Source organism: Aquarana catesbeiana, linkage group LG06 (genome assembly GCF_042186555.1).
Source record: "Aquarana catesbeiana isolate 2022-GZ linkage group LG06, ASM4218655v1, whole genome shotgun sequence".
In the NCBI taxonomy this organism is placed as follows: Eukaryota; Metazoa; Chordata; class Amphibia; order Anura; family Ranidae; genus Aquarana; species Aquarana catesbeiana.
Window position 1 is genome coordinate 265,965,867 of NC_133329.1, and position 26,706 is coordinate 265,992,572.

General features: G+C 42.3%; 1 protein-coding gene across 6 annotated transcripts in view; it reads left to right on the top strand.

Moving 5' to 3' along the window:
• The window catches only part of NBEAL1 (neurobeachin like 1), a 371,002-nt gene that overhangs the window by 200,622 nt on the left and 143,674 nt on the right, over positions 1-26,706 (top strand). For all 6 annotated transcript variants that reach the window (XR_012244983.1, XM_073633306.1, XM_073633307.1 and 3 more), the window contains 7 exons: positions 1,517-1,606; positions 9,139-9,307; positions 11,193-11,326; positions 16,654-16,813; positions 17,454-17,556; positions 25,375-25,522; positions 25,618-25,776. Coding sequence is in view for 5 of the 6 variants with exons in the window: in XM_073633306.1 (XP_073489407.1) it covers positions 1,517-1,606; positions 9,139-9,307; positions 11,193-11,326; positions 16,654-16,813; positions 17,454-17,556; positions 25,375-25,522; positions 25,618-25,776 (963 nt within the window). In the remaining variant the exon portion in view is untranslated. The remainder of the gene's footprint in view (positions 1-1,516; positions 1,607-9,138; positions 9,308-11,192; positions 11,327-16,653; positions 16,814-17,453; positions 17,557-25,374; positions 25,523-25,617; positions 25,777-26,706) is intronic.

The following is a 26,706-nucleotide window of genomic DNA, read 5'->3' on the forward strand; positions in this document are numbered from 1 at the left end:
TTTTTATGCTGAAAACCCCCCCTCCTCGGCTTATACTCGAGTGAGGACAGGGATACTGGACATTAGGCTTCATTTCCTGGAGCTGCATTGCACTGTGGCTGCAGCGCTCCCCTCTCTCCCTCCCTTACACAGCGGGAGACTGCTGTGTCTCGGCGCTGACTCTGAAATTTCCGGTCGCGCTGTGACAAAAGTTCCGCCCTCTCTCCCTCACTTACACAGCAGGAGACTGCTGTGTCTCGGAGCTGACTCTGAAACTTTTGGCCGCACTGTGACAAAAGTCCCGCCCTCCTCCTAAACCAACTCGTGTGATAGACAGAACACTGTGTCTGTCACATTAGCTGGTCTAGGAGGAGGGCGGGACTCTCACAGCGAGGACGAAAGTTTCACACTGAGATTCGAGATACAGCGGTAGATGCCCGCTGTGCAATCCAGGTACTGACTGCATGAATGGGCGCAGTCACTGCTAGTGAGATTGCAATGACGGGCACATTGAGGCTGCAATGATGGGAACAATGAGGCGGCAATGATGGGCATGAGACTACAGTAATGGGCATGGTGAGGCTGCGGTGATGGGCACAGTGAGGCTACAATGATGGGCATGGTGAGGCTAAAATGATGGGCACAGTGAGGCTACAATGATGGGCACGGCAAGGCTGCAATGATGGGCATGGTGAGGCTGTGGTGATGGGCACAGTGAGACTACAATGATGGGCACGGTAAGGCTGCAGTGATGGGCACAGTGAGGCTACAATGATGGGCACAGTGAGGCTACAATGATGGGCACGGTAAGGCTGCGGTGATGGGCACAGTGAGGCTACAATGATGGGCATATTGAGGCTGCAATGATAGGCATGGTGAGGCTGCAGTGATAGGCACAGTGAGGCTACAATGATGGGCACGGTAAGGCTGCTATGATGGGCAGTGAGGCTGCATTGATGGGCACAGTGATGCCGGCAGCCTCTGTGTTGTCCGTGCCGCACTGCATCCTGAAAATTTACCAGTAGCTGATGCATTTCCAACCCTAGGCTTATACTCCTTCCCATTTTTTTGTGGCTTATACTCGAGTATATACGGTAGTTTAGCTCCTGTTGTGAAAAAACACTGCAATGTGCACTAAACACAGTGGAAGTTTTATTAATTCATTCTTACTCGGATGCATACAAGAGACTAAAATGCATTGAAGTTGACATAAGTATACATGTATTTCTGCATGAACAGGACGTGAGTATGAACAAATTTTCCACTGTATGTATGCCTGCAGAGGGTCAGTCCTTCAAAGGCTGACCTTGCAGTTATGAAATTACGCAAGGCTTCTTAACGGAGTTAAAATAGAAACATAAAGAGCAAGACACTTTAACAGGTGAATGAGTGTGATGGATAACAGTATCAACTTTGCAGTGCTTAGGTCAAAGTCAAAGATGTCATCTGACTCATACAGCCATATGCTAATATTTGTGTTGGTTTATGATCTGATGGTCAGTATAATGGATTTTGTTTATTTAACCTGTTTGCTTAGGCTTGTGGAAATCCCATCTGTCTCGATTTATCGCAAAATCTATTGCATGGACGATTGACGGGGAACAAAGTTGTGAACTGGGACATTAAGGTATCTGGTTTTATGCTTTCCTCAGATAATCATATATCATAACTTATACCTAGGGGTCTATTTTTAAACCTTTTAACAAATTATTCAAACAAATTAAATTAGAAAATATGTAAATAAATATGTAAATCTTTTGTGAAAACATTTTTAAACAGACCTCCTAGTGTAACTTGACTATTTTCCAGAAGATATACAGTATTTAGCTGTTGCATTAGATTAACCACATATGATTGAAAAATAAAAGTATCTGCATGCATAATATTAGGAAAGCATGAAGATTCACAATTTAACATACTGCAGCCTCCTGTGGAAATTTAGTAAAATGCAAACAAAAAAAAGTTGATACGATTGGTCACTATGAGTTACTGTTTTCCATATTATGTAGGGCAACTTCTACCATTATAAAATTAAGTAATTTATTTAAAGTGTTTAGTTTCTTAAAAGAAGCTAGTGAGTGTATACTTGTCCCTGTACTCAGTCAATTGTTTGTTCATAAACTAGTATAAACTAGTATAAACTTGTATTTGCCTGGATTATGACTAAGGGCTGGCGAAGGATGGGATTTGGATAGAGTTGGGGAAACACTTTCCATACATAACTCATATTATCCAGTATAGATTTGAAAGCTCTGTTTTGTGGGAGATGTAATTTAGCCTTTCTGAAGGATATGAAGTATAATATTTTGCTTGACACAGATGCACCCCCCCCCTTTCTTTTTAACTGAATTGTGCAAACGTTGGAAATAATTATTTCAACAGCCAAGAGAGTGTAAGGATAATTTTTATTTTGTACAACCTGGCCAGTCAGAACATTCACATTAAGGCTCGGTTCACACCTAAACCAGCTGCGGATCGCACAGCAACTCCGTCCGCTCCTATTCTCTGTTTCAGGGAGGAATCGGGGCAGAATCTTTGCCTTAATTCAGCCCTGAAATGGAGGCAAAGACGCACAGCGTTTCTGTGCAGTACGCACTGCAGCCGCCCCATAGACATGTGAACCGGCTCCAAAGAGATAGGCATCGCATAGGTGTGGACCCAGCTTAAAGCTCAACTTCAATGAAGACATTTTTTTTTATTTTGGATAGAATGGAGGAGGGTTAAAACTTTATAAAAGTTTTTGTTGCTGTCTCTTGTTTTTGTTCAGGAAATGAAGTAAACCCCCTACATATAGAGCAAACAAGCTGTTATAAGATCTTAATAAATTTTTTTTCTAGTAATGAAAAAAATTAAAAGTGCTTAGGAAACACAATGTATGTATAAATAGTGAGTGCATGAAATACTTATGCAAAGGTGGAAAAATTATGTTAAAAGTCAATAATCATAGGCAAAAGCCACTTATAATCCGTCCATAATAATATGAATCATTTTAAACCAAAAAGAAGAAAGTCCGCTTCATGTGTTTCATCACCACACACTAAGGATTGGTGAGCCAAAATACTTCTGATCAGATGTGCATTGATAGCGGTGAGGGAAGTAATAGATGTGCGCTTACCCCAAATGTTGGACCTCCCCTGTGGCAAGGTCTTATAAGCTTGCAGATTTCGCCCTCTGCAGGGACAAGCTGTTAATCTCCTGGTCTTGGCAGCGTATACCGCCGACTTCCGTATGGCCGGGATGATCCAACTATTCCAACCTCAGAGGGGGGACTCAGGAATGGAAAAGTCCACATACGGGAGCAAAAGGCATAAGGAGAAAAAAAACTCCAATAGTGTGATAGCGTTTAGGATATTTATTGGTTAAAGCAAACCACAAGTGAACATTAAAAGATCTAGATAAAAAAGTATCGTTAAAAAGCCGGCATAATCAAAGGCAGAACGCCCGTGCAAATAAACTCTTCAGAACACGTGATGGCTAGCACTGCGAGGCCACGCCCTACATGTTTCGTCATACGTGATGCCCCCGTAGACGTCACGTATGACGAAACATGTAGGGCGTGGCCTCGCAGTGCTAGCCATCACGTGTTCTGAAGAGTTTATTTGCACGGGCGTTCTGCCTTTGATTATGCCGGCTTTTTAACGATACTTTTTTATCTAGATCTTTTAATGTTCACTTGTGGTTTGCTTTAACCAATAAATATCCTAAACGCTATCACACTATTGGAGTTTTTTTTCTCCTTATGCCTTTTGCTCCCGTATGTGGACTTTTCCATTCCTGAGTCCCCCCTCTGAGGTTGGAATAGTTGGATCATCCCGGCCATACGGAAGTCGGCGGTATACGCTGCCAAGACCAGGAGATTAACAGCTTGTCCCTGCAGAGGGCGAAATCTGCAAGCTTATAAGACCTTGCCACAGGGGAGGTCCAACATTTGGGGTAAGCGCACATCTATTACTTCCCTCACCGCTATCAATGCACATCTGATCAGAAGTATTTTGGCTCACCAATCCTTAGTGTGTGGTGATGAAACACATGAAGCGGACTTTCTTCTTTTTGGTTTAAAATGATTCATATTATTATGGACGGATTATAAGTGGCTTTTGCCTATGATTATTGACTTTTAACATAATTTTTCCACCTTTGCATAAGTATTTCATGCACTCACTATTTATACATACATTGTGTTTCCTAAGCACTTTTAATTTTTTTCATTACTAGAAAAAAAATTTATTTATATTTTTTTTTGCTAGCTCAATTAAGTTTATTTATATGTTTGTCACTTCATAGATATTTGGAGTTTTATTTGCAGCTGCACTTTTCGTATATATATACCTTTCTATCACGCATTGCTCATTAGCGCAGGTTGATTCTACCATTTTCCTTGTTATAAGATCTTGCCTTTCTCACTCTACTAAACAGATGTGCTTGTATTGTCATCTGTGACCCCAATGAAGAGATTCTCCTCACTTCTTGTCCACTGTAGTCATATAAGCGTAGAAGGGAAATTTCTACAAGGGCACAAAGAACATTAAAAATCTGATATAGGTTCTAACTCTTCTCCACTCCAAAAATAAAAATAAACATTTTTACTGGATATATACACTTTAATCGTCTAATGCATTTAAAGATAAAGCTTCCTAAACAAAGTGTTTTAAAATTCACTCAGACCATGACTTCTATCAGTGTGTGTGTTCATCACCTGGAGATGAACAGCTTCATAAATAAATGCCTGGCTAGTGCAGAAGAGATGCTACGATAGAACATTAGCTGCTGCGCAAATGTTTAGTAAAGTCACATTCGGCATGCAAAGAGTGTGACTGCAACTGAGTGAACCAAATATGTTTATGCTTTCATTTGCAGAATGTTGATTGTCTTTAATGGCTGCTGATCCTAATGAACTATTTAGGACTTTCTGAAAATTATGTGGGATATAGCTTCAAATAGAAGTTATAGAGTGGGAAGTGCTTCATTTGACTATTAGTTGAGTCACTGAAAGAAGTCTGATGAGCATGAAACACACAGTAAAATTATATATTCTTTTTACAGACTTGTATACAGCGGCAACAATTTAAACTGCACCTTACATACTATACATTCCCTACCCTTAACCACTCCCCGCCCAAGGTACGTCATATGATGTCCTGGACTTTGAGTGGGGATATCTGAATGATGCCTCCCTCCGGTGCTTCTCCCGGCTCGCCCCTGGGTTTGGTGAGCCGGAGAATGAATTGGTGGCCAGCCGGAAGTTTACCATAGAGATTTCTGGTGACCAGACGGTCCCCAGTCATCTCTTTGACCCTCTGAGGCCCGGGCGCAACGTTATGACGTCACGTCCGGGCCGGCAGAAGTAAACAAAGCCGAGGACACAGCTGGAAAGAGAGTTTATTTATTTTTTGATCTCAGCCTTACCAGCCTGGAGGAGTGATATGGGATCTTATTGACCCCACATCGCTCCATAAAAAGGACCTGTCACGCACTATTCCTATTACAAGGGATGTTTACATTCCTTGTAATAGGAATAAAAGTGATCAATACAATTTTTTTTAAAGAGAAAGTGTAAAAAAAAAAAAAGTAATAAAAAAAAAAATTAAAGCACCTCCTTTCCCGCATGCTCGCACACAGAAGCGAACGCATACGCAAGTCGCGCCCGCATATGTAAATGGCATTCAGATCACACATGTGAGGTATCGCCGCGTGTGTTCGAGCAAAAGCAACAATTCTAGCCCAAGACCTCCTCTGTAACTCTAAACATGTAACCTGTAAAAAAATTTTAAAGCATCACCTATGGAGATTTTTAAGTATTGAAGTTTGGCGCCATTCCACGAGTGTGCGCAATTTTAAAGTGTGACATGTTAGGTATCTATTTTACTCAGCGTAACATCATCTTTCACATTTTACAAAAAAATTGGGCTAACCTTACTGTTTTTTTTAAATTCATGACAAATCACTGCGCAAATACTGTGTGACATAAAAAGTTGCAACGACCGCCATTTTATTCCCTAGGGTCTCTGCTAAAAGAATAACATAGATAATGTTTGGGGGTTCTGAATAATTTTCTAGAAAAAAAATTATGATTTTTACATGTAGGAGTGAAGTGCCAGAATTGGCCCAGATGGGAAGTGGTTTAGAAACTTACTGTCTAAAGCTGGCCATAGACAGTTTTTATTGTTTTTTTTAAGGGTTTTTTTTTTTTTTTTTAGCTAGCAGGATTGATTCCTTCATCCACACTTGCGAGGTGAATGTAGGAATTTCCCTCAGATTGTATTCTGACAGTGGGACTCGCCTCTGTCAGAATACACTGATCTGTCAAGTAACGATCGACTTCTGCGAAGGGGCAGCCACACATGCATCGAAATTCGGCTGATCACTGCTGAACAAGCTGAATTTTGATTTATCCATGGCCAGGTTAAGGTCCCTAACACATATGCATTCATACATACAGTGCCTTGCAAATGTATTCACCCCCTTGGCATTTTTCGTGTTTTGTTGCCTCACAACCTGGAATTAACCTGGATTGTTTGAGGATTTGCATCGTTTAATTTACCGAACATGCCCACAACTTTGTTTTTTATTGTAAAGCAAACAACAAATACTCAAGTGTTGCTTTAGCAGTGTGTTTGGGGTCATTGTCCTGCTGGAAGGTGAACCTCCGTCCTAGCCTCAAATCACACACAGAGTGGTACAGGTTTTGCTCAAGAATATCCCTGTATTTAGCACCATCCATCTTTCCCTCAACTCTGACCAGTTTCCCAGTCCAGGCTGCTATAAAATATCCCCATAGCATGATGCTGCCACCACCATGTTTCACTGTGGGGATGGTGTTCTTAGGGTGATGTGATGTGTTGGGTTTGCGCCAGACGTAGCGTTTTCTTTGATGGCTAAAAAGTTAAATTTTAGTCTCATCAGACCAGACATACATTTTGGGAGTCTCCCACATGCTATTTCGCAAACTCGAAACGTGCCATTTTGTTTGTTGCTGAAAGTAATGGCTTTCTTCTGGCCACTCTGCCATAAAGCCCAAATCTATGGAGCGTACAGCTTATTGTCGTCCTATGTACAGATACTCCAGTCTCTGCTGTGCAACTCTGCAGCTCCTCCAGGGTTACCTTAGGTCTCTGTGCTGCCTCTCTAATTAATGCCCACCTTGCCCAGTCCGTGAGTTTTGGTGTGCGGCCGTCTCTTTTCAGGTTAGCTGTTGTGTCATGTTATTTCCATTTGGTTATGATAGATTTGATGGTGCTCCTATGGATCATCAAAGATTTGGATATTTTTTTATAACCTAACCCTGACTTGTACTTCTCAACAACATTGTCCCTTACTTGTTTGGAAAGTTCCTTGGTCCTCATGGCAGTATTTGGTGAGTGGTGCCTCTTGCTTAGGTGTTGCAGCCTCTGGGGCCTTTCAAAAAGGTGTGTATATGTAATGACAGATCATGTGACACTTAGATTGCACACAGGTGGACATCATTTCACTAATTATGTGACTTCTGAAGGTAATTGGTTGCACCAGTGCTTTTTATGGTGCTTCATAACAAAGGGGATGAATACATACGCACATGCCAATTATCAGTTTTTTTATTTCTGAAAAATCATTTTATGTATCTATTTTTCTAATTTTACTTCACCAACTTAGACTATTGTGTTCTGATCAATCACATATAATTCAGATTAAAAAAAACATTCAACTAAAGGCTGTAATTTAACAAAATAGGTAAAAAGCCAAGGGGGTGAATACTTTTGCAATGTACTGTACATGCATACATACTAGGGGCAGTACAGACATGTATATAGTGCGAACAATTTAAGCAACGCCTTATATATTGCACATTCCCTGCCCTCAAGGAGCTTACAGTCTACAGCTAGCCTTATGGGGCGTACACACGGTCGGACTTTTCAGCTACAAAAGTCCGACAGCCTGTCCGACAGACTTTCGACGGACTTTCGACGGACTTGCGGCGGACTTTCTAACGAACAGACTTGCCTACACACGATCACACAAAAGTCCGTCGAATTCTTACGTGATGACGTACACCGGACTAAAATAAGGAAGTTGATAGCCAGTAGCCAATAGCTGCCCTAGCGTGGGTTTTTGTCCGTCAGACTAGCATACAGATGAGCGGATTTTTCGACCGGACTCGAGTCCGTCGGAAAGATTTGAAGCATGTTTCAAATCTAAAGTCCGTCGGATTTGAGGCTGAAAAAGTTCGTTGAAAGTCCGGAGAAGCCCACACACGATCGGATTACCAGCCAGCTTTAGTCCGTCAGCGTCCGTTGGACTTTTGTAGACGAAAAGTCCGACCGTGTGTACGCGGCATTAGAGTGTTTTTTTTTTATTTTTCATTCAGCCAGCAGGATGGATTATTCCATCCACACAACCAAAGTAGATTGGGGAATCTCCCCTGCTGAGTTGTATTTTGACATTGGGACACTGTCAGGGAGAACTCAATGCAGATTGCAGCCTGGCTGAGATTAAGTACTGGTTCACACTGATGCGGTATGGAAAACCACATGTGATTCGGACAGGAATCACCGCATTCTTGTTCAAATCATTCATTTTGTATGGCTCGAAATTGCACTGCACCTGCACATAAAAGGTGCATTCAACTTTTTTTTCCGCACTGGAATCAGATCGCATTGGGTGTCCACACCCATACGATCCGATTCAGCCAATTGCACTGCGTTTTGTGACCTGTTTTTGGGGTGACGTTAACTTAACTTTGACACCATCTGCAGTTCGTATGAATGGAGTACGATTGTGATGTGGTGTGGGAAATGCACAGGAATCGCTGCGAATCCCACACCCCATCAGTGTGTTCTGAGACTAAAACCAAGGACCCCAGTGTTGTAGGGCAGAAGTGCTATCAGCTAAGCCATTGTGCTGCCACTAAGCTCACTTGTGAACTTCATAGCAATTTTATGTACAGCAGTGTTCAGATAAAAAATCTGTAGTACCATTAAGAAATTTACAGAGAACGAAATCTCTTGATCTACACATCAAAAAGTGATACAGAGAATCGGAACAAAGAGGTATTGTTGTACAGGAAACAGGTATGCTCTCAGTCTTATGGCTGTATCATCATACCTGAGATTATTGTGCTGTTTAAAGTAGACACCAGCAGTATAAATGAATTCTTTTACTGACTTCCTTTTATTTCTCTTTTAGGACATGATTAACTGCATTGGTGGACTAAATACATTATTTCCACTGTTGGAACAGATCAGCTTATTAAATGAATCGGCCTGTGAAAAAGCAGAGCCTGTCATGCTGCCCCCAGAACTAATAACCCCAACAGAAGGAGATTTTGTAGTTCTGTCTTCTACAAAAGCTTCAGGTATAAATACACAGATATGCTCTGTACACATGATAGCATTTTCCGACAACAAATGTTCGATGTTAGCATGTTGTCGGAAATTCCAACCGTGTGTAGGCTCCATTGGACATTTGTTGTCTTAATTTCCGACAACAAAAATTTGAGAGCTGGTTCTCAAATTTTCCGACAACAAAATCCGCTGTCGGAAATTCCGATCGTGTGTATACAATTCCGACGCACAAAATTCCATGCATGCTCGGAATCAAGCAGAAGAGCCGCACTGGCTATTGAACTTTTTTCTCGGCTCGTCGTACATGTTGTATGTCACCGCGTTCTTGACGTTCGGAATTTCCGACAACATTTGTGCGACCGTGTGTATGCAAGACAAGTTTCAGCCAACATCTGTCGGAAATAAATCCACGGTTTTGTTGTCGGAAAATCCTATCGTGTGTACATAGCAATAGTGTGTGTGTGTGTGTGTGTGCGTGTTTATATATATATATATATATATATATATATATATATATATATATTTTATATATATATATATATATATATATGTTATCAGGTTTATTCAATAAAGCAAAGCAATAACCTCATCACTGGTTACTATTCTTGGCAACTGCACACAATCTATCTAGATTTACTTTAATCCCCTAAAGTCATTTTGGGGGACTAAACTTTGCCACAGTTTGCCCCTTTGCCCTAAACTATACATTTGCAGTTTCCTAAAGTAATTTAAAAGTACAGCTCTGCTTTTAAAACAAGTTGGATTAAATTGACTTGCCCCCTTCATTCTCCCCATTTCATAGACATGCCCCCCATTACAGACTACGCTTGCTCTGAGCCAACATACTTCATATCCCAGCCATTTCCCTGTAGGCTCTAATAGAGAAGTCACCTACTTTCGGGCTTTCAAGTTTCAACTTGCCCTGTAAAAGAATTGATTAGCATTAGATATGTGTTCACTGCTGAATGCAATGGTCTAATTATATTCTCTGAAATATCATGTATTGGATAAAATGTACTCCACTCCACTGTTGATTGTATAAAGATCCAGAAGTTTATTGATTTTACTTAGTAAATAAAAAAAATAAACTGATGATGCCAGTACTTTAATGGAATCATAAAGTCCTAGGATTACATTTTTATACTGTGATAGTGTATTTGACCTTTAAAAGAGGTGCAACTCTAGATTGAGATATGTATATCCATTTTTGCAACCAAATTGGGATAACATCTAGTTTATATTTGTTGCATGTTCTTCCCATTTCCATAACTTAAAGAGTATGCTACCCCAACAAAGTACCCCTACTTTCTTATTTCACACTGATCACACTAGACATAGAAGCATATCCCTCCCAGTGTGGTCAGTTTTCTCGCTGTGCTGGGGAACAGCATTCCTATCTTCCGATGGCCAAGACTTCTGCTGACATGCCCCGCTGCACAGCCATTTGCTGGGAAGATCAGTGAAGTGTTGCTTCTCCACCCCCAGCTCTCTAAGCCCTTAATGCAGAGGAGAACAGAGATTATGTGACCATTTATAAAAAAATAAGAAAAAAGGGTATTTATAATGAGATACATGGATTGAAATTCAGCCAGTAGAGCAGGGACTGGCCAATATTTGATCAATCTATGGGCAGGCTGATTGTACCCAAGTCGATCCATCAGTCGACTTGGGTAAACCAGCCTGTTGGATTTTTTACATACGATTACTGTCGGCGGTTATAGCTGCCAGCAGTAATCTGCAAATGTTGGTGTTTTATCAAAAGAGAAGAACTAAGAATGATCTAAATTTCAGCTGATGATAAAACCTGTGTAATTGGTATTGTGGCCTCACTAAATAGGATGATACTTGGTCACTTTATGCAGTTTTTTGTTTCATACATTGTTTTTAACTTTGCAGAAGCCCGTCTGGAGAAGAATATCGTTGCTACTTTTATTTTGATGCTGAAACACTTTATTCAGAGACATCCAATCAACCAGGAGAATCTTATTCATTCCCATGGAGTAGCTACACTGGGGGCTTTGCTACAGAAGGTAACACTGAGCTGTGTAATGTTAAAAGCTGAATTCTAGACAGCTATGAAAGACTCAATAATGCAGCTCTGCAATCATTAATATGTCAATAAATACATTTTTTAAATACAAGCAGTGTAAGTATCTGACAATGACCAGGCATCATCAGCCTGTTGCAGTCCCTGTGCAGAAGGGCTGGATTATGAGAAAAAGCAGTATAAGGAGCCAATCAACTTGTGTGCTGACAAGCATCGCTGACTAGCACATTATGTGACACTTACCTGCAAACGAAGCCCGCGTCGTCCGTACTGCATGCCGCATCCATCTTCGCCCGTCTACTTTGCGGGGCCGCGGACTCCGGCTGTGTGACTGCTGGAGTTGCGTGACATCCTTCCCACACATGGGCGCAGGAGCCGCCGGTCACGGCATATGCTCCTGAAGAAATGGCACAAGCGTTTACAGTAAACGTCTCCTAAATGGCACAAGCGTTTACAGTAAATATCTCCTAAATGGTGCACGTTTAGGAGATATTTACAGTACCTTAGTAGCCTTATTCTATGCTTACCTATCGGTACAAAGTTTACAGGAGGGTATACAACCTCTTTAGGAGGGAGGAGAGAAAGGAAAGAATGAGGAAGGAAGGGGAAGAGAAGAAAGAAAGAGAGGGGAAAAAAGGAGGGAGGGAGGAGGAAGGCGAGGTAAGGAAACTGGAAGGGAACAGTGAAAAAAAGTTTCACTGTTCAAAAAGACTCACAGGTTTAAGTAAATCCTTTTACTATTTAACTGGTCAAAAATGTATTATTTCTTTGTGTAGATCCACTTTGATTTATACTTCCATATGGTTTCATGTTCCCTCATATAATTGTGCTTAGAGCACTAGTCATGCTTCCCACTGTGGTCCTGCAATACCTTCTTCTATCAGCTACACTGCATTGTGAGAATGAAATTGTCAGCACTCAGAACCTGAGACTTTTCTGAGATCTCATTAAGGCCCCTTTCACACTACCGCAACTTCAAAGTCGCACGATTTTGCAGCCAGTGATTTTGCCGCAATTTCTGGGAATGCCTGTGTAACTCGCATCAAAGTTGGACCAAAGTAGTGCAGGGACTACTTTGAAGTCGGCACGACTTGAAGTCGTGCTAATGTGAATGGTTGTCATTGGAAATCATGGGGAATGACTTGTCATGCGACTTTGCAGTCCCAATTCACGGGACAAGTGTGAAAGGGGCCTAAAGCTGACTTGAATTAAAAAAGGGATGATTCTCTATAATTTCAGGAACATTTAGAGACGTTAATTGTGCCTATATATTGCCCTGAACAGTATACAGTGCTGTGCAAAGTGTTCGGGACTTGTGGAAAAATGCTGCAGCATGAAAATAAAATCTATATCTGTAACGAGCCCCTTGCTCGCTCGGTTCCACTCTCCCGACACTCCTCTGCAGCTATTGAATCAGATTGCAACGTCTGATGGTTCTGTCATCCGATGCTCCGGGACTAGAACTACAGCTCTGTGCCGTTCTAGTCCAGTTGTGATAGCTCAGAACAAACACCAGGCAGGCTGTATGTAAGTTCAAACAGGAATCTATCTTTATTGACAAAATACAGGATTTTATACACTCAAAGTGGAGGTGCAGACCTGCTCATATTACTCTAACAATACAGCTGTAACCTAATTAACCTAATTAACATGAGCTAATTAACTAATCCCTTTAGACAGCCTAGATGACTCAGACATGACCGTTAGGCCAGACTGGCCATCTTGTAGCTCAGAAAATCCAATCAACATTATCACAATCAACATAGACTCTTCTTCACACAATAGCAGAGTTAATTAACACATAACAATGGGGATCTAATGACTCTTAGATCCCATAGTAGACTTATTTACAATACACATTTTAGCAGACAATAGGCAGACAGGTGTTGGAATTTACATCAGCATCTCCTAACAGTATCTGTCCCAGCATTATGAATCAGCCACTATTCCAATATGGCAAATCCAGGGTCCCCAGAGTCTGTGTGTCCTGGGGGACCAGGACCCGAATCCACAGTAATAACACCTCAAGGGTCCCCAGGCATACAGCTCACAAAGAGCACCGTTCCCCCAAATGCAAGGGCCCCCGATCGATCGGCAAGAGGCTAGCATACTAGGTCTGTCACAATATCAAATCAGTATTTGGTGCATCCACCCTTTGTCTTTAAAACATTAAAACAGCATTAATTCATCTAGGTATACATGCACACAGTTTTTTTCCTTTTAAGGAACTTAACAGGTCAACATGGCTAGTTGTAGCCATCTGGGAGAACTACAGAGCTTCTGTGGATTCTCATTTTCTTCTGTCTCTATGTAATCCCAGACAGATTCAAAGATGTTGAGATCAGGGCTCTGTGGTGGCCAACCCATATCCTTCAGTACTTTACAACTTTGGCTGTATGTTTGGGGGTCATTGTCCTGTTGCAAAATGCATTTGGGACTCATCAGACACCTTAGGGATGCATTATGGACAAGTATCTGACTGCACTTTTCAGCACTGTGGAGACCAATAATTCTGACCAAATTCCCCACTCTGAAACCTGCAATAAAATCATCTTTATACTGCTCTGTTCCTTTGGGAAACAATCTGCTTTTAGTTACAGAAACATTTCTTAAATTGGGACATCAGCCCAAAGCACCCTCTGGCATTTTTCTAAGCATTGGTTCTTATTCTTGATACATAGGCTAGTTGCTTGGCATTGTTTCCACAGAAGAGATGTGACTTTGACCACAAGCCCACAGCACTCCACAGAAACTGCCCTCCTAAAACTCACAAACGACATACTAACAGCCAAAACCAACGGTCATTATTCCATACTCTTACTCTGCTGTCTTTGATACAGTTGACCACCCCCTCCTCCTCAAAAAACTCAATTTGCTTGGTCTCTATGGCTGCACTCTCTGTTGGTTCGAATTTTACCTCCACTTCCTCTTCTCCAACTCCTCTTACCGTTGGGGTCCCCTAAGGTTCTGTCCTTGGACCTCTACTATTCTCGATCTACACGTCCTCCCTGGGTCAGCTGATAGCCTCCCATGGCTTTCACTACCATTTATATGCTGATGACACCCAAATCTATCACTCTGCCCCTCAGCTCACCCCATCAATCTCCTCACACATCACTGATCTACTAATATATCAGCCTGGATGTCAAACCACTTCCTCAAACTGAATCTATCTAAAACTGAGCTCTTAATATTTCCTCCCTCACGTGCCCCCTCCCCTGACTTCTCTGTCAAGATCAATGGCACATCTATCAGTCCGTTCCACATGCCAGGGTGCTAGGGGTAACCTTAGACTCTGAACTGTCCTTTCAGGCCCACATACAATCCCTGTCCAAATCATGCCGCCTTAGCCTCCACAACATTTCCAGAATACACCCCTTTTTAACTAATGACACCACCAAGCTTCTAATTCATTCCCTGGTTATCTCTCGCCTTGACCTCTGCAACTCGACTACTGCAACTCCCTCCTCATTGGATTACCTCTACATAGACTATCCCCCCTTCAGTCCATAATGAATGCCGCTGCAACACTCATCCACCTCACCAACCATTCAGTGTCCTCCACCCCTCACTGCCAATCCCTCCACTGCCTTCCACTCACCCAATAAATAAAATTCAAAGTACTAACAATAATTTACAAAGCCATCCATAACTCTGCCCCCAGCTACATCACTAACCTAGTCCCAAAATACCAACCAAGACGCTCTCTTTGTTCATCCCAAGACCTCCTGCTCTCTAGCTCCCTTGTCACCTCCTCCCATGCTCGCCTCCAGGATTTCTCCAGAGCTTCTCCCATCCTTTGGAACTCCCTACCCCAATCTGTCCAACTGTCCCCTAATCTATCCATCTATAGGCGATCCCTGAAAATCCTTCTCTTCAAAGAAGCCTATCCTGTTTCTAACTAACACTGTTTTACTTCCTCCATCAACTCATCCCCCCACAGCTATTACCTTTTGTATCAATTGACCCTTCCTTTTTAGATTGTAAGCTCTAACGAGCAGGGCCCTCTGATTCCTCTTGTAATGTAATGTAACTATAATGTCTGCCCTCATGTTGTAAAGCGCTGCGCAAACTGTTGGCGCTATATAAAACCTGTATAATAATAATAAAAAAGTACTTCTGAGCAGACGCTCATGCTTCAATATTCAAGTTACTGATCTGGAAAAAGTATGCAGATAAGGACTGAAATAAATATGGGGTGGTTATGGATTCCCTCTATTTATTATAACTGTGTATTAACTTGTCTATTCCTATAGTTAGCTAGTCTATCAAAGCTCTGATAAAGTTAATGGTGATGGTAAAACAACAATGCTAGCTATAAAATAAACACACTGCTTAAATAAACAAGGATCTCAATTATTATAAAGAAAGTAGAAACGCTAACATAAAACACTAAAAGAATATTACAGAGAATATAAAACAAAAGAACATAAATAATTCCGTAAGGTCATCCTCGAGATGCTGTCTTGGCTGAGCTCAATGGAAAAGAGGAAATAACTCTAGCTAGCCACTACTTTTAAAGCTCACTCAGACACCACCCACACAAACACCCTGTATAGCCCTCTGTCCAATCAAAAATCCATAAGAGGCAGACCTTCCTAATCACCAGGAAGTGTATTATTCTTCTGACCATCCTCCAGGAAGCATGCTGTAGTCTCCACTAGGGGCAGCATTCGTCCATGAATCACCGATATTTGACTAGGGTCATCCTTCAGTAACAGCTGGCCTTTGATGATGGTGTAACCTCCCCAGGAGGTCTTATCTGGTGTTCCCCCATACCTCACATCAAGAGGCCTATGTGAGAACATCCTGTTAGGGTATGAATTCCCATTTATGACTCCTTGTTTCAAACACCCTGCTGGGTAAACTTGCTGTACTGGCATTCCAAGAGGCAATTACCAACATGGGCCAAATGGCTTTATCAACCAGGCAGTAAAACTCCAGAAATATAGGATATTAAACCATGTTGCCTTCCAACAGAACTTTTTACTTTCTTTTACTGCTCCTGTGTCAAGAACTTAAAGTGGAACAAGGGGCAGATGGATCCCAAGAAGTAAATGCTACATGAATCGTCTGCCCTTACTTAAGATGGCCACTGCCAGAAATGCTAGGGTCGTTTTTCTCAGACAAAAGCATGGATATATGGATGGTTGTATGAGTTTGAGTTTGCTTTGAATATTAAAAATGAATTACATAGTATTTTCGTTTGTGGCACCAATATTGTCTATAAAAGGATCAGTGACCGGTTTACTTTAAAAGTAAAATTTCTTTTTTGTAAATTGGTTAAGCTATCCTCTTGTGTCTTCTCAGGTACCAGGGCACCTAATGGATGTGAATGTGCTGATGTCAGTCCAGTTACTAATAGAGCAAGTGTCCGTAGAAAAGAATACCCCCCTGCTACAGCAGATGTACCAGTATCTTCTTTTTGACTTCCGTATCTGGAATCGCGGAGATTTTCCCTTTCGAATTGGTAAGTTTCAAATATGGTCACATGTTAATGTGCAATATCATGCAATGACCTCTCGTTTACAGTACAGTCCAGCTATTTTAGTTTGGGACAGAATGGGGATGAATTAAAAATGTATTTCAGGTTTTTAGTTGTCTGACACCATTGGCGAGACCTCACTTTCTGTCTTTATGGTGCGGTACAAGAAATGGCAGAAGCTGTTTCACCGGAACTTGTAACAATACAACCATTGTCCGAAGTTCTAACCGCCCCCCCAACTCTGCTAAATCTGTATTTTTGTCTTTCTCCCCATTAAAGAAATTTCCTGTTATTTTCTGACAGGATAGGAACACAGTCAAATACAGGTGGCACAGATGCTAACCTTCCCTGCTATACCCAAAATTAAACAAAAATTTGGGGCCAAAGTTGGACTTATAACTGTTCATTTTTCTTAAAATGTAAGTCCGGGCAAAACCTTTGTTTTTTTTTTTTTTCCATTTAATAATTGAGTTGCCTAAAAAGACCTGTAGCCGTTTTACCACAGCCAATACTGTAACACAAAAAATTCAGAAAAACCAAATAGCTAACATCTTTATAATTATTCATGCGAATTGTAATTTGAATAGATCATCCGTTTTGAACAATGTCCTTTCTTTCTTTGTAGGGCACATACAGTACTTGTCAACCATTATAAAAGACAGCAGAAAACTCTTCCGCAAAAAGTACGGTGTTCAGTTTCTCCTTGACACAATCAGGATATACTACAGGTATGAATAAAATAGTTGTATTATTGTGATGTGGGACATCAGTAAATTGAAATGCCCTCCACTAAAAAACTGTTCAACACAGTATTACTTCTTAAGGGGAAAAGTATACCCAAAGATATTTTGGCTATGCTTCTTCTATGGATCACAGGAGTGCAGTACATTTTGCAATTCTGTAACACGTTGACGTCACCAGGCAGTTGGCTTCAACCTGCTGTCGGTTGATGTCACTCAGCCAGTCCAGGCTCAGGAAAGATCCTGACTTTACAGTCAGGATCCACCCAGTTGCCTGGAACGGCAGCTGGCTCAGTCTCTCAGTGAGCTTCTGGGAGACTGAGCCAGCTGCTCTTGCCCCCTGCACAGCCCGGTGCTCCAGTGAGCACTGGAGGGGCAGAGCAGAGAGCTGGTGTCTGACAGGCTGCATGCTGAAGCGAAGTACAGAACAATCACCAATTTATTTACAAATTCACAGATATCTCATTGTTGTTCTTAACCTGACCCCTCTTTCCTGGAAAAAGTACCATAAATCTTTGCTTAAACATTGACTTAACGCAGCTAGAGCATATATCCCAGCCTTGTAGAAACAACAATCTCTCCTCCTACTCTTGCCCAATGGTTCGCCAGAGTGAATCATATAGAAAGCATGGAGCATCTGACCTGATGGTTTTACTAGGATCAGTTTAGTTTCTCTGATGAATATTCTCAATACTTATGAACCATCTTATGCCTATCTTGGACCGAATGGTGTGTGGCCATCTGGGCACTACCCGCAACCTCTCCATTTACCCCTCCCCCCCTTTTTTTTCTTTTCTCTTCCCACTACTTTTTCCTTTCCTTACTCTCCGCCCATTCACCCCTCTCCTCTCTTTCATAATCTTTTTTTTAACTCAAAAATTGATGCACATTGTCACGATTTGGTGCCGTTCATTATATTCAGTCATTGTTAGAGTCTATCTTGACAGATGTTTCGTAATCTTTATTGAATTCACATGACTGCCTTTATCCAGTCCAATTTGCAGGTACTGCTGAACTGTGGTAGTTTAGTTGAATGTTATTACCCTGTTGACTGTATTGTTTCTTGGCACACCAGCCGCTTGACATTTACTTTTGATTGTCTTTTTTTGTGCATCTTTAAATAAAAATATAAAGAACTGAATGATCATTGGTTTTTGATCGCTCAGTTCTCAGTCTTAGAGGTGGCGGGGACAACTGCAGCTGGGATCAGTGCTGCAGCCATCAATGTGAGTATGATTGTTTATTTTTTTTAAAGCCATACATCTCGTTTAAACTATGCACATATATTAAATTTATGTGCTGCAACACTTCTACCTGGTTTTCATGTTTCATTTAAAGTGGTAGTAAACCACCACGAAAAAAAAGGGCCCCTGCAGGTGTGACAGACCCAAACAGAACAGGGGCTTTTGGAGAGGATTAGGGGCAAGCCTCCTACCCACTGATTATAGCCCATGTAGAGAGCAGATCATTCTCCAATGATAGACAACCATGTGATAAACGCTGAGAGCGAGGCTTGGATTAATTCTCTGAATAAGGACAATAAAGCTTCCCTTTTGGAGTGGATGGAAAGGTGTAATAACAGTGGTCATAGGGAAATATGGTGGCCCTCCTGCAGACTGGGTTGGAGAGGCTCCTTCACTTGGGACAGAAATATTTATCAACAATCTCCCTCAAGAAATTTATGAAGATAAATTAATTCTACTCTATAAGACTGCTGGAACATTGTATGAGTTGGTTTCATAGACTGTACATGTTATGGGTGTCTCCTAGGTGTGAATTCCCATTGTTAATTGAGTCACCTATTGTTTCTGTCTGTTGGCTAATTTGGCTAACTTGTACAGGGCAAAGGGCATGAGGTAGAGGGAGGTCGCAGGTAGCTGCCACTGTCGACCAGTATCTCAATACCGCATGCACTGAAGGCAATAACCCCTAAAGAGGGGAGGGAAAAAAAAACGAGGGGACTATTCCGGTACCGGGTATAATCAAAATTAATAATAGAAGGTAATAGTGACAAAAACAATAGTAAAATATAAAAATTCCATTTTAATAGAAAACATGATTAAAAGATTGTAACATTAACACATACAGTTGCAATTAAAAGCGGGAGCAATACACACAACCAATTACATTACAACTTGTAGTGAGATAGACACAAATAGAGCTTGGATTCTCGACCGGTTTCGCGGTTTCACCGCTTCCTCAGGAGAGCAATATCTGTGGTGCAACATACAGTAATTGTAGTAAATACAATCATATAAAAATTATACAAAAACAAAAGAAAGCAGCAAAGACATTGAAGAATGCATTATATAATATACAATATAGGTAGAAAAAGGATGGGCTCACCCGTTCTAAGGTTGTCTGTGGGTACGCATGGCCCCAAGTGATTCCCCCCGCGGCGAACACAGGGGATGACTAAACAGACCCTGGATTAATAAAATGTATAATGAGGTAGAGTAGATGAATGAGGAATCAATGAGGGGGAGGAGTAAGGTGGGGGTGCCAGTGATGTATTTTGAATTTCAAACAGTGTGCAAGTGAGGGGAAAACCACGGGAGGTATGTGTGAATAGGGAAGTGGGGGGGGGGAAAAGGGGGGGGAGGAGGGGAGGGGAAGGGGGGGAAAAAGGGAGGGGAGGGGGGGGGGGAGGGGGAGGGAGGGGAAGGGGAAAGGGAGGGAGAGGGGAGGGGGAGGGGAAAAAAGGGGGGGGGGGAGGGGGAGGAAGGGGAAAAAAAGGGGGGGGGAGGGGAGGGTGGGAAAAAGGAGGGGGGAAGGGGAGGGGGAAGACGGAGGGGGAAAGGGTAGGGGGGAAAAAAAAAAAAAAAAAAAAGGGGGGGGGGGAGAGGGGGGAGGAAAAGGGGGGAGGGGGGGGGGAGGAGGGAGGGGGGGGGAAAAAGGGAAAGAAGGAATGGGAAGATAAGGGGGGTTGCACACATAGATATGAGACTGGCACTCATCCCTAAAGTGCATAGACAAGCACATGGACTTGAGTGAGGACCAAATACAGATGATCGTATAATGAATGAGATGAGGCCACTGGTTGTTATTGGGCAGTGAACAGGATACCCCCAAGTACAGCTGGAGTGCTTGGTATGCACTCAAAGAAGTTCTAATAACAGCTGTAACAAACATGATAATAGAGTCATGTGAAAATTGACTCACCGGTCAGTGAAGCCAGCTGGCTCAGGTACAAATACAAGGCAACACGTACAGGTAGCAAGGTATAGAATCATTACTGGGATAATAACATAGAAAGGTATAAGGGGACATGCTAGGCACAGTATACAAGGATAACTATTCAGCACAACGTATAGGCTGAAAAGAAAACTGCCTGTAGACAGACAAGGAGGGAGGGGAGGGGGAAGAGGAAGAACAGCGGGGGGTGGGGGGCACGACACTTACCCAAAGCAGTGGTCCTCAGTTGTTCAGCATCACAGGGGCTGTAGGTACAAGATATTTGGGATGATGGTACATGTATTTGTTTATATATCTTTTTGATTTAAAACGCTCTTCCTTTCCTTAATTTGGCTAACTCTTGGAGGTTCTTATGGTGGGATTAGCCTTGTATCAACTTTAGCTCATTATCTAACCATTGTGTGATGTTTTGGGTAAATATTTGATGTTATTGTTCATGTGGTGACTGACCTACTTTTTCTGTTCAATAAACAGTCATTCTTTTGGATTCTACCTCAACATCATTGTCTGTGTACAATGGTTGGGGTAAAAAAGCTGGTATTAGCTCTCGGTCTGGTGGAAGGGTTTGTTTGGGGGAAGCACCTAAGCAGGGCCCCGGGCGGTGACATCACAAGGAGAATGGTCTCCAGATGATGTCACTGGATGGCCACGCCCCATGCCTATATAAGAAATAGCAGATAGCGGGAGCCGACACAACAACGGGAGACAGCGTCAGGAGAAGAACCGGTGGAAGAACCAGAGGAAGAAGACATCAGCGCAGTGAGAAGAACCGAAGGAAGAAGACATCTGCGCAGCAATACGAAATGGAGGGAGAAGACCTCACTGGAGAAAGAAGACACGTTGGAGCTTTGACAGGGGACATTTTTACTTTGTCAAAAACCTGTGTACTGTTTTTATTTTTGACACTTTTTTTGGGTGAATGAGTAGGGGTACAACGTACCCCTACTCATTCACATAGGGGGGTCAGGATCTGGGGGCCCTCTTGCTAAAGGGGGATTCCAGATTCCTATACGCCCCCTGCCCGCAGACCCCCCCAACCATCGGCCAGGGTTGTGTGGAAGAGGCCCTAGTCCCCATCAGCATGGGGACAAGGTGCTTTGGGGTGGGGGAGGGCGCAGAGCCCCCCTTGCCCCAAAGCACCCATCCCCGCATGTTGAGGGTATGTGGCCTGGTGTGGTCTAGGAGGGTAGAAGGGGGGAGGTGGGCTCTCGGTTGTCCTCGCCCTTTCCTGATCTGCCGGGCTGCATGCTCGGATAATGTCCAAATTGGGTCCAAAGTGTCAATATTTTGTGTGGCCACCATTATTTTCCAGCACTGCCTTAACCCTCTTGGGCATGGAGTTCACCAGAGCTTCACAGGTTGCCACTGGAGTCCTATTCCACTCCTCCATGACGACATCATAGAGCTTGTGGATGTTAGAGACCTTGCGTTCCTCCACCTTACGTTTGAGGGTGTCCCACAGATGCTCAATAGGGTTTAGGTCTGGAGACATGCTTGGCCAGTCCATCACCTTTACCCTCAGCTTCTTTAGCAAGGCAGTGGTTGTCTTGGAGGTGTGTTTGGGGTCGTTATCATTTTAGAATACTGCCCTGCGGCCCAGTCTATGAAGGGAGGGGATCATGCTCTGCTTCAGTATGTCACCGTACATGTTGGCATTCATGGTTCCCTTAATGAACTGTAGCTCCCCAGGGTCGGCAGCACTCATGCAGCCCCAGACCATGACACTCCCACCGCCATGCTTGACTGTAGGCAAGACACACTTGTCTTTGTACTCCTCACCTGGTTTTCCACTACACACGCTTGACACCATCTGAACCAAATAAGTTTATCTTGGTCTCATCAGGCCACAGGACATGATTCCAGTAATCCATGTCCTTAGTCTGCTTGTCTTCAGCAAACTGTTTGGGGGCTTTCTTGTGCATCATCTTTAGAAGAGGCTTCTTTCCGGGATGACAGCCATGCAGACCAATTTGATGCAGTGTGCGGTGTATGGTCTGAGCAATGACAGGCTGACCCCCCCACCCCTTCAACCTCTGCAGCAATGCTGGCAGCACTCATACATCTATTTCCCAAAGACAACCTCTGGACATGACGCTGATCATGTGCACTCAACTTCTTTGGTCGACCATGGCAAGGCCTATTCTGAGTGGAACCTGTCCTGTTAAACCGCTGTATGGTCTTGGCCACTGTGCTGCAGCTCAGTTTCAAGGTCTTGGCAATCTTCTTATAGCCTAGGCCATCTTTATGTAGAGCAACAATTCTTTTTTTCAGGTCCTCAGAGAGAGTTCTTTGCCATGAGGTGCCATGTTGAACTTCCAGTGACCAGTATGTGAGAGTGAGAGCGATAACACCAAATTTCACACCTGCTCCCCATTCACACCTGAGACCTTGTAACACTAACAAGCCACATGACACCAGGAAGGGAAAATGGCTAATTGGGTCTAATTTGGACATTTTCACTTTCACAGGGGTGTACTCACTTTTGTTGCCAGCGGTTTAGACATTAATGGCTGTGTGTTGAGTTACTTTGAGGGGACGGCAAATTTACACTGTTATACAAGCTGTACACTCACTACTTTACATTGTAGCAAAGTGTCATTTCTTCAGTGTTGTCACAAAGAAAGATATAATAAAATATTTACAAAAATGTGAGGGGTGTACTCACTCTTGTGAGATACTGCATGTACAAGGCTAAAATTTTATGTGCAAAATCTGGTGCAGCACTGCATAGAAATCAATCAGCTTCCAGGTTTTGTTTGTCCAAGCTTAATTGAAAAAGCTGAAGTTAGAAGCTGATTGGCTACCACAGCTGTACCAGATTGTGCACACTCCAGTTTTAGTAAATCGACACCAAATTCTTCAAGTTCCAAGACGCTGTTTTGCAACCAGCATGCAGATCAGAAATTCTGACTTTTCTCCAACAGCTGCAAGCTTGTTAAGGATCAGTGACTAAAAGTATTAAGGCCAGAGATAGCCAGGCAGCTAAGTATTTGCCTCTCTGAAAGCATCTGTAAACCCATTGAAAAAGATGACCAGTGACTTCTCATAAAAGGCAACTTCATTACAAAGCAAGGAGCAAGAAAAAACTAAAATATTTACACATCAAACGAAAAGGGTATACACTAAGGGCAGAGTTACTAAAGCCAAATTGACTGTTGACTGTGCAAGGGAATTTTACCCATAAGCCTTGTACACACCACAATTTTTTTTTTCGTTCAACCCACTGGGTCAGAGCTGTTATACTAACGATCCGAAGTTAGTGCAGGATCTCCCCTGCTGTTCTATTGTGTTCTGACAGGGAGGCGACTTCCCTGCCAGAACACTCTGGTCAGCACTCTCAGCCATTGGCTGAGAGCGCTGATTGGAAGCTGGTCAGCTGTTGGTTTTCCAAACAGCCAGTCGGCCTGGCTGCCATACGCATGATCCGATTTCTCCCATCCACAATTTGAGGTGGATGGGAGAATCCTTTCCGCTGTGCTATAGTGTTCTGACAACGGGGAGACTTCCCTGCCTTCAGAACACACTGATCATTATTACCAGCTAAAACCAAACATGCCGCTTGTACAGAAGTTGATCAGTAGATCAACTTTTGTGCAACCAGCCTGCCCATACATGGTTCGAAATTCGGCAGGAAAATGTCCTTGGGAAGTGAACAACCAATTTGCTTTTAGTAAATCAACCCCTATGACTTAAAGCCTACCTTTAGCCTAAATCACATACATAAATCTAGTATGATGTGTTTCTTGTGTAGAGTAAATTTGTGAAATCATGCCTTTTTCATTGTGCTCACTTAATATATCACAGTAAAGGGTGGTCAGTTAGCACCAGATTGGAGTAGCGAGCTTGGACCTACAGGACATGTTGCAGTTGAAGATACCTGTAAAACTGTTGTCTAGGCAAAGCAAATTCCCTTTGTAGATCAGAGAAAGATTTCAATATATTTTGGCTGAATAGTTGAGATACAGAACGGATACCCGCAGCCTTCCAGATCTGAAACCCCTCCAACTTATATGGTTCAGTGTACATGAGATTGCGCCATAGCTGTGTTTCTTGCAGGAAATCCAACAGTCCCAAGCTATGTTTAACTACAGATCAGAGCCTTTTCAAAAGAAACACAATGGACCCTGAAGCTAAGATAGATGGAAACCCCTCCTCCAAGTGAGACATAGCTGTATAATTCGAAGCCCCAGAAAGCAACAGGTTGTGAGTCAGATCAGAATAATTGAGAAGCCTGTATCCCCCTAGATGCTGGAGCTGGGAGGCCAGGAAATAAAGTCTGGGATTGGGTACAGCTAATCCACCCTGATCCTTGCTATACTGCAACGTGGATAGTCATATTATAGCTAGCAACAGGTAGCTCAATCTTTACTTGACACATACACTGTCGCAAAGTCCACATTTATGAAGCAGTCAGGATGTGTTGCTGTTTCTTACTCATTGAGAGTTCTTCAGTTCTTTTGAATATGTATATGTTGATTTCGAATGTTCAATAAGTATCACAGAATTCATAAATCCTCATTGCCTGGATTAATAAATGTTTTGATTCTCCACAGACTGGTCAAACCTGCAGGCTTTGTAACTTTTAATATTTTCTTTATCTAAAACATTCAGCAAAGAAACTTCATTGGCATCAGAAGATCTAACAACCATTAGAACATCTCTGTTTGGACTCATTAAATATTTTCTGAGCAAAGGTGGAACTCAGGAGGAGATTCAGAGTATTATTGGTTACATAGCAGCCACTAGTGATGAACAACAGGTAAGAGCATGTTTCATAATTCTAGTTTGGAAAAGCTTTATATTCTGAAAATGTTACACAAAAGACAAATAATTATTGATTTTATTTTCTTTTAGCTGAATGGCATTTTGGAGATTATCTACCAACTCCTAATAACCACTCCCACGATAGATCAACTTTTTTTGATTTTGTTTGAACCAGGGAGCGCTGATATGCTTTATGCTTTGCTGTTGAATCAAAGATACTCTGATCGACTTAAAGAACTTGTGTTCAAGGTATGTTTTCCATTTGTTACTGAAAAGTGCATGTTTACATGAAGGAATACAATATTTAAAAGACAAACTTTGGCTTAATGAAAAAAAATAATTAAAAAGTCAGCAACTATAACCTGTACCTGCTGACTTTTAATATAAGGACACTTACTTCTTCAATCGACATCCGGTCCAGGTGCCGACACCTTACGTAAAGGAAACCATCTATGCAGCGTTCAGCTTCACAGCCGGCTGCCCGATGTGCATGTGTAAGCTGCGCTGCACTTTGTGAATAGTCCTGCAGTCTTCTGGGACCTGTGACGAGAGGGGGTAAGGAGAACTTCTGCTTGGATCGCCAGGGTGATCCAAGCAGAAGTGGGAGCAGTTACCTCTCAAAACCAGGTACCCCCAGCCTCCCAGAAACTTTCAATAATTAAAGAGAAGGGGGAGGAAAGGATGCAAAGAAGTGAAACGTCCCCTTTTGGGTGACGTTCCACTGTAAGCTTTTACTAGATAGAATAGTGAATTCTTAGAGGCTTTCTCCTTTTTTTCTTTGCTGTCTCTGACCCTATTGAGGAGATTTTTTACTCATTTTGAGATGTTCATGGAGAATCACCTGAATACAAATGTAGTGATGACAGCTGATGCTGCAGTGACTGCAGGAGAAAGTACTTGTACTAGGACCTCAAGGTGTGCCAATGCTGAAACAGGCCCTGGAGATGCATGACATTGATACATGAACTAAGCCTCACAATTACATTTTTGATCTGCTTATATTTGCTTTTGAATTATTCCTGAAAAGAGTTAGGGACTGGCAGAATCATAACCCTTCTGGGTCCAGCAAACCTGATCTTGTTTTAGAATCCTAGTAGGCTGGCAAAATTGAAACACTTGTTTCAAGTCAGTAGATAATTAGCATCTCCTAATATTTTTGTGTCTGTATATACAATATAT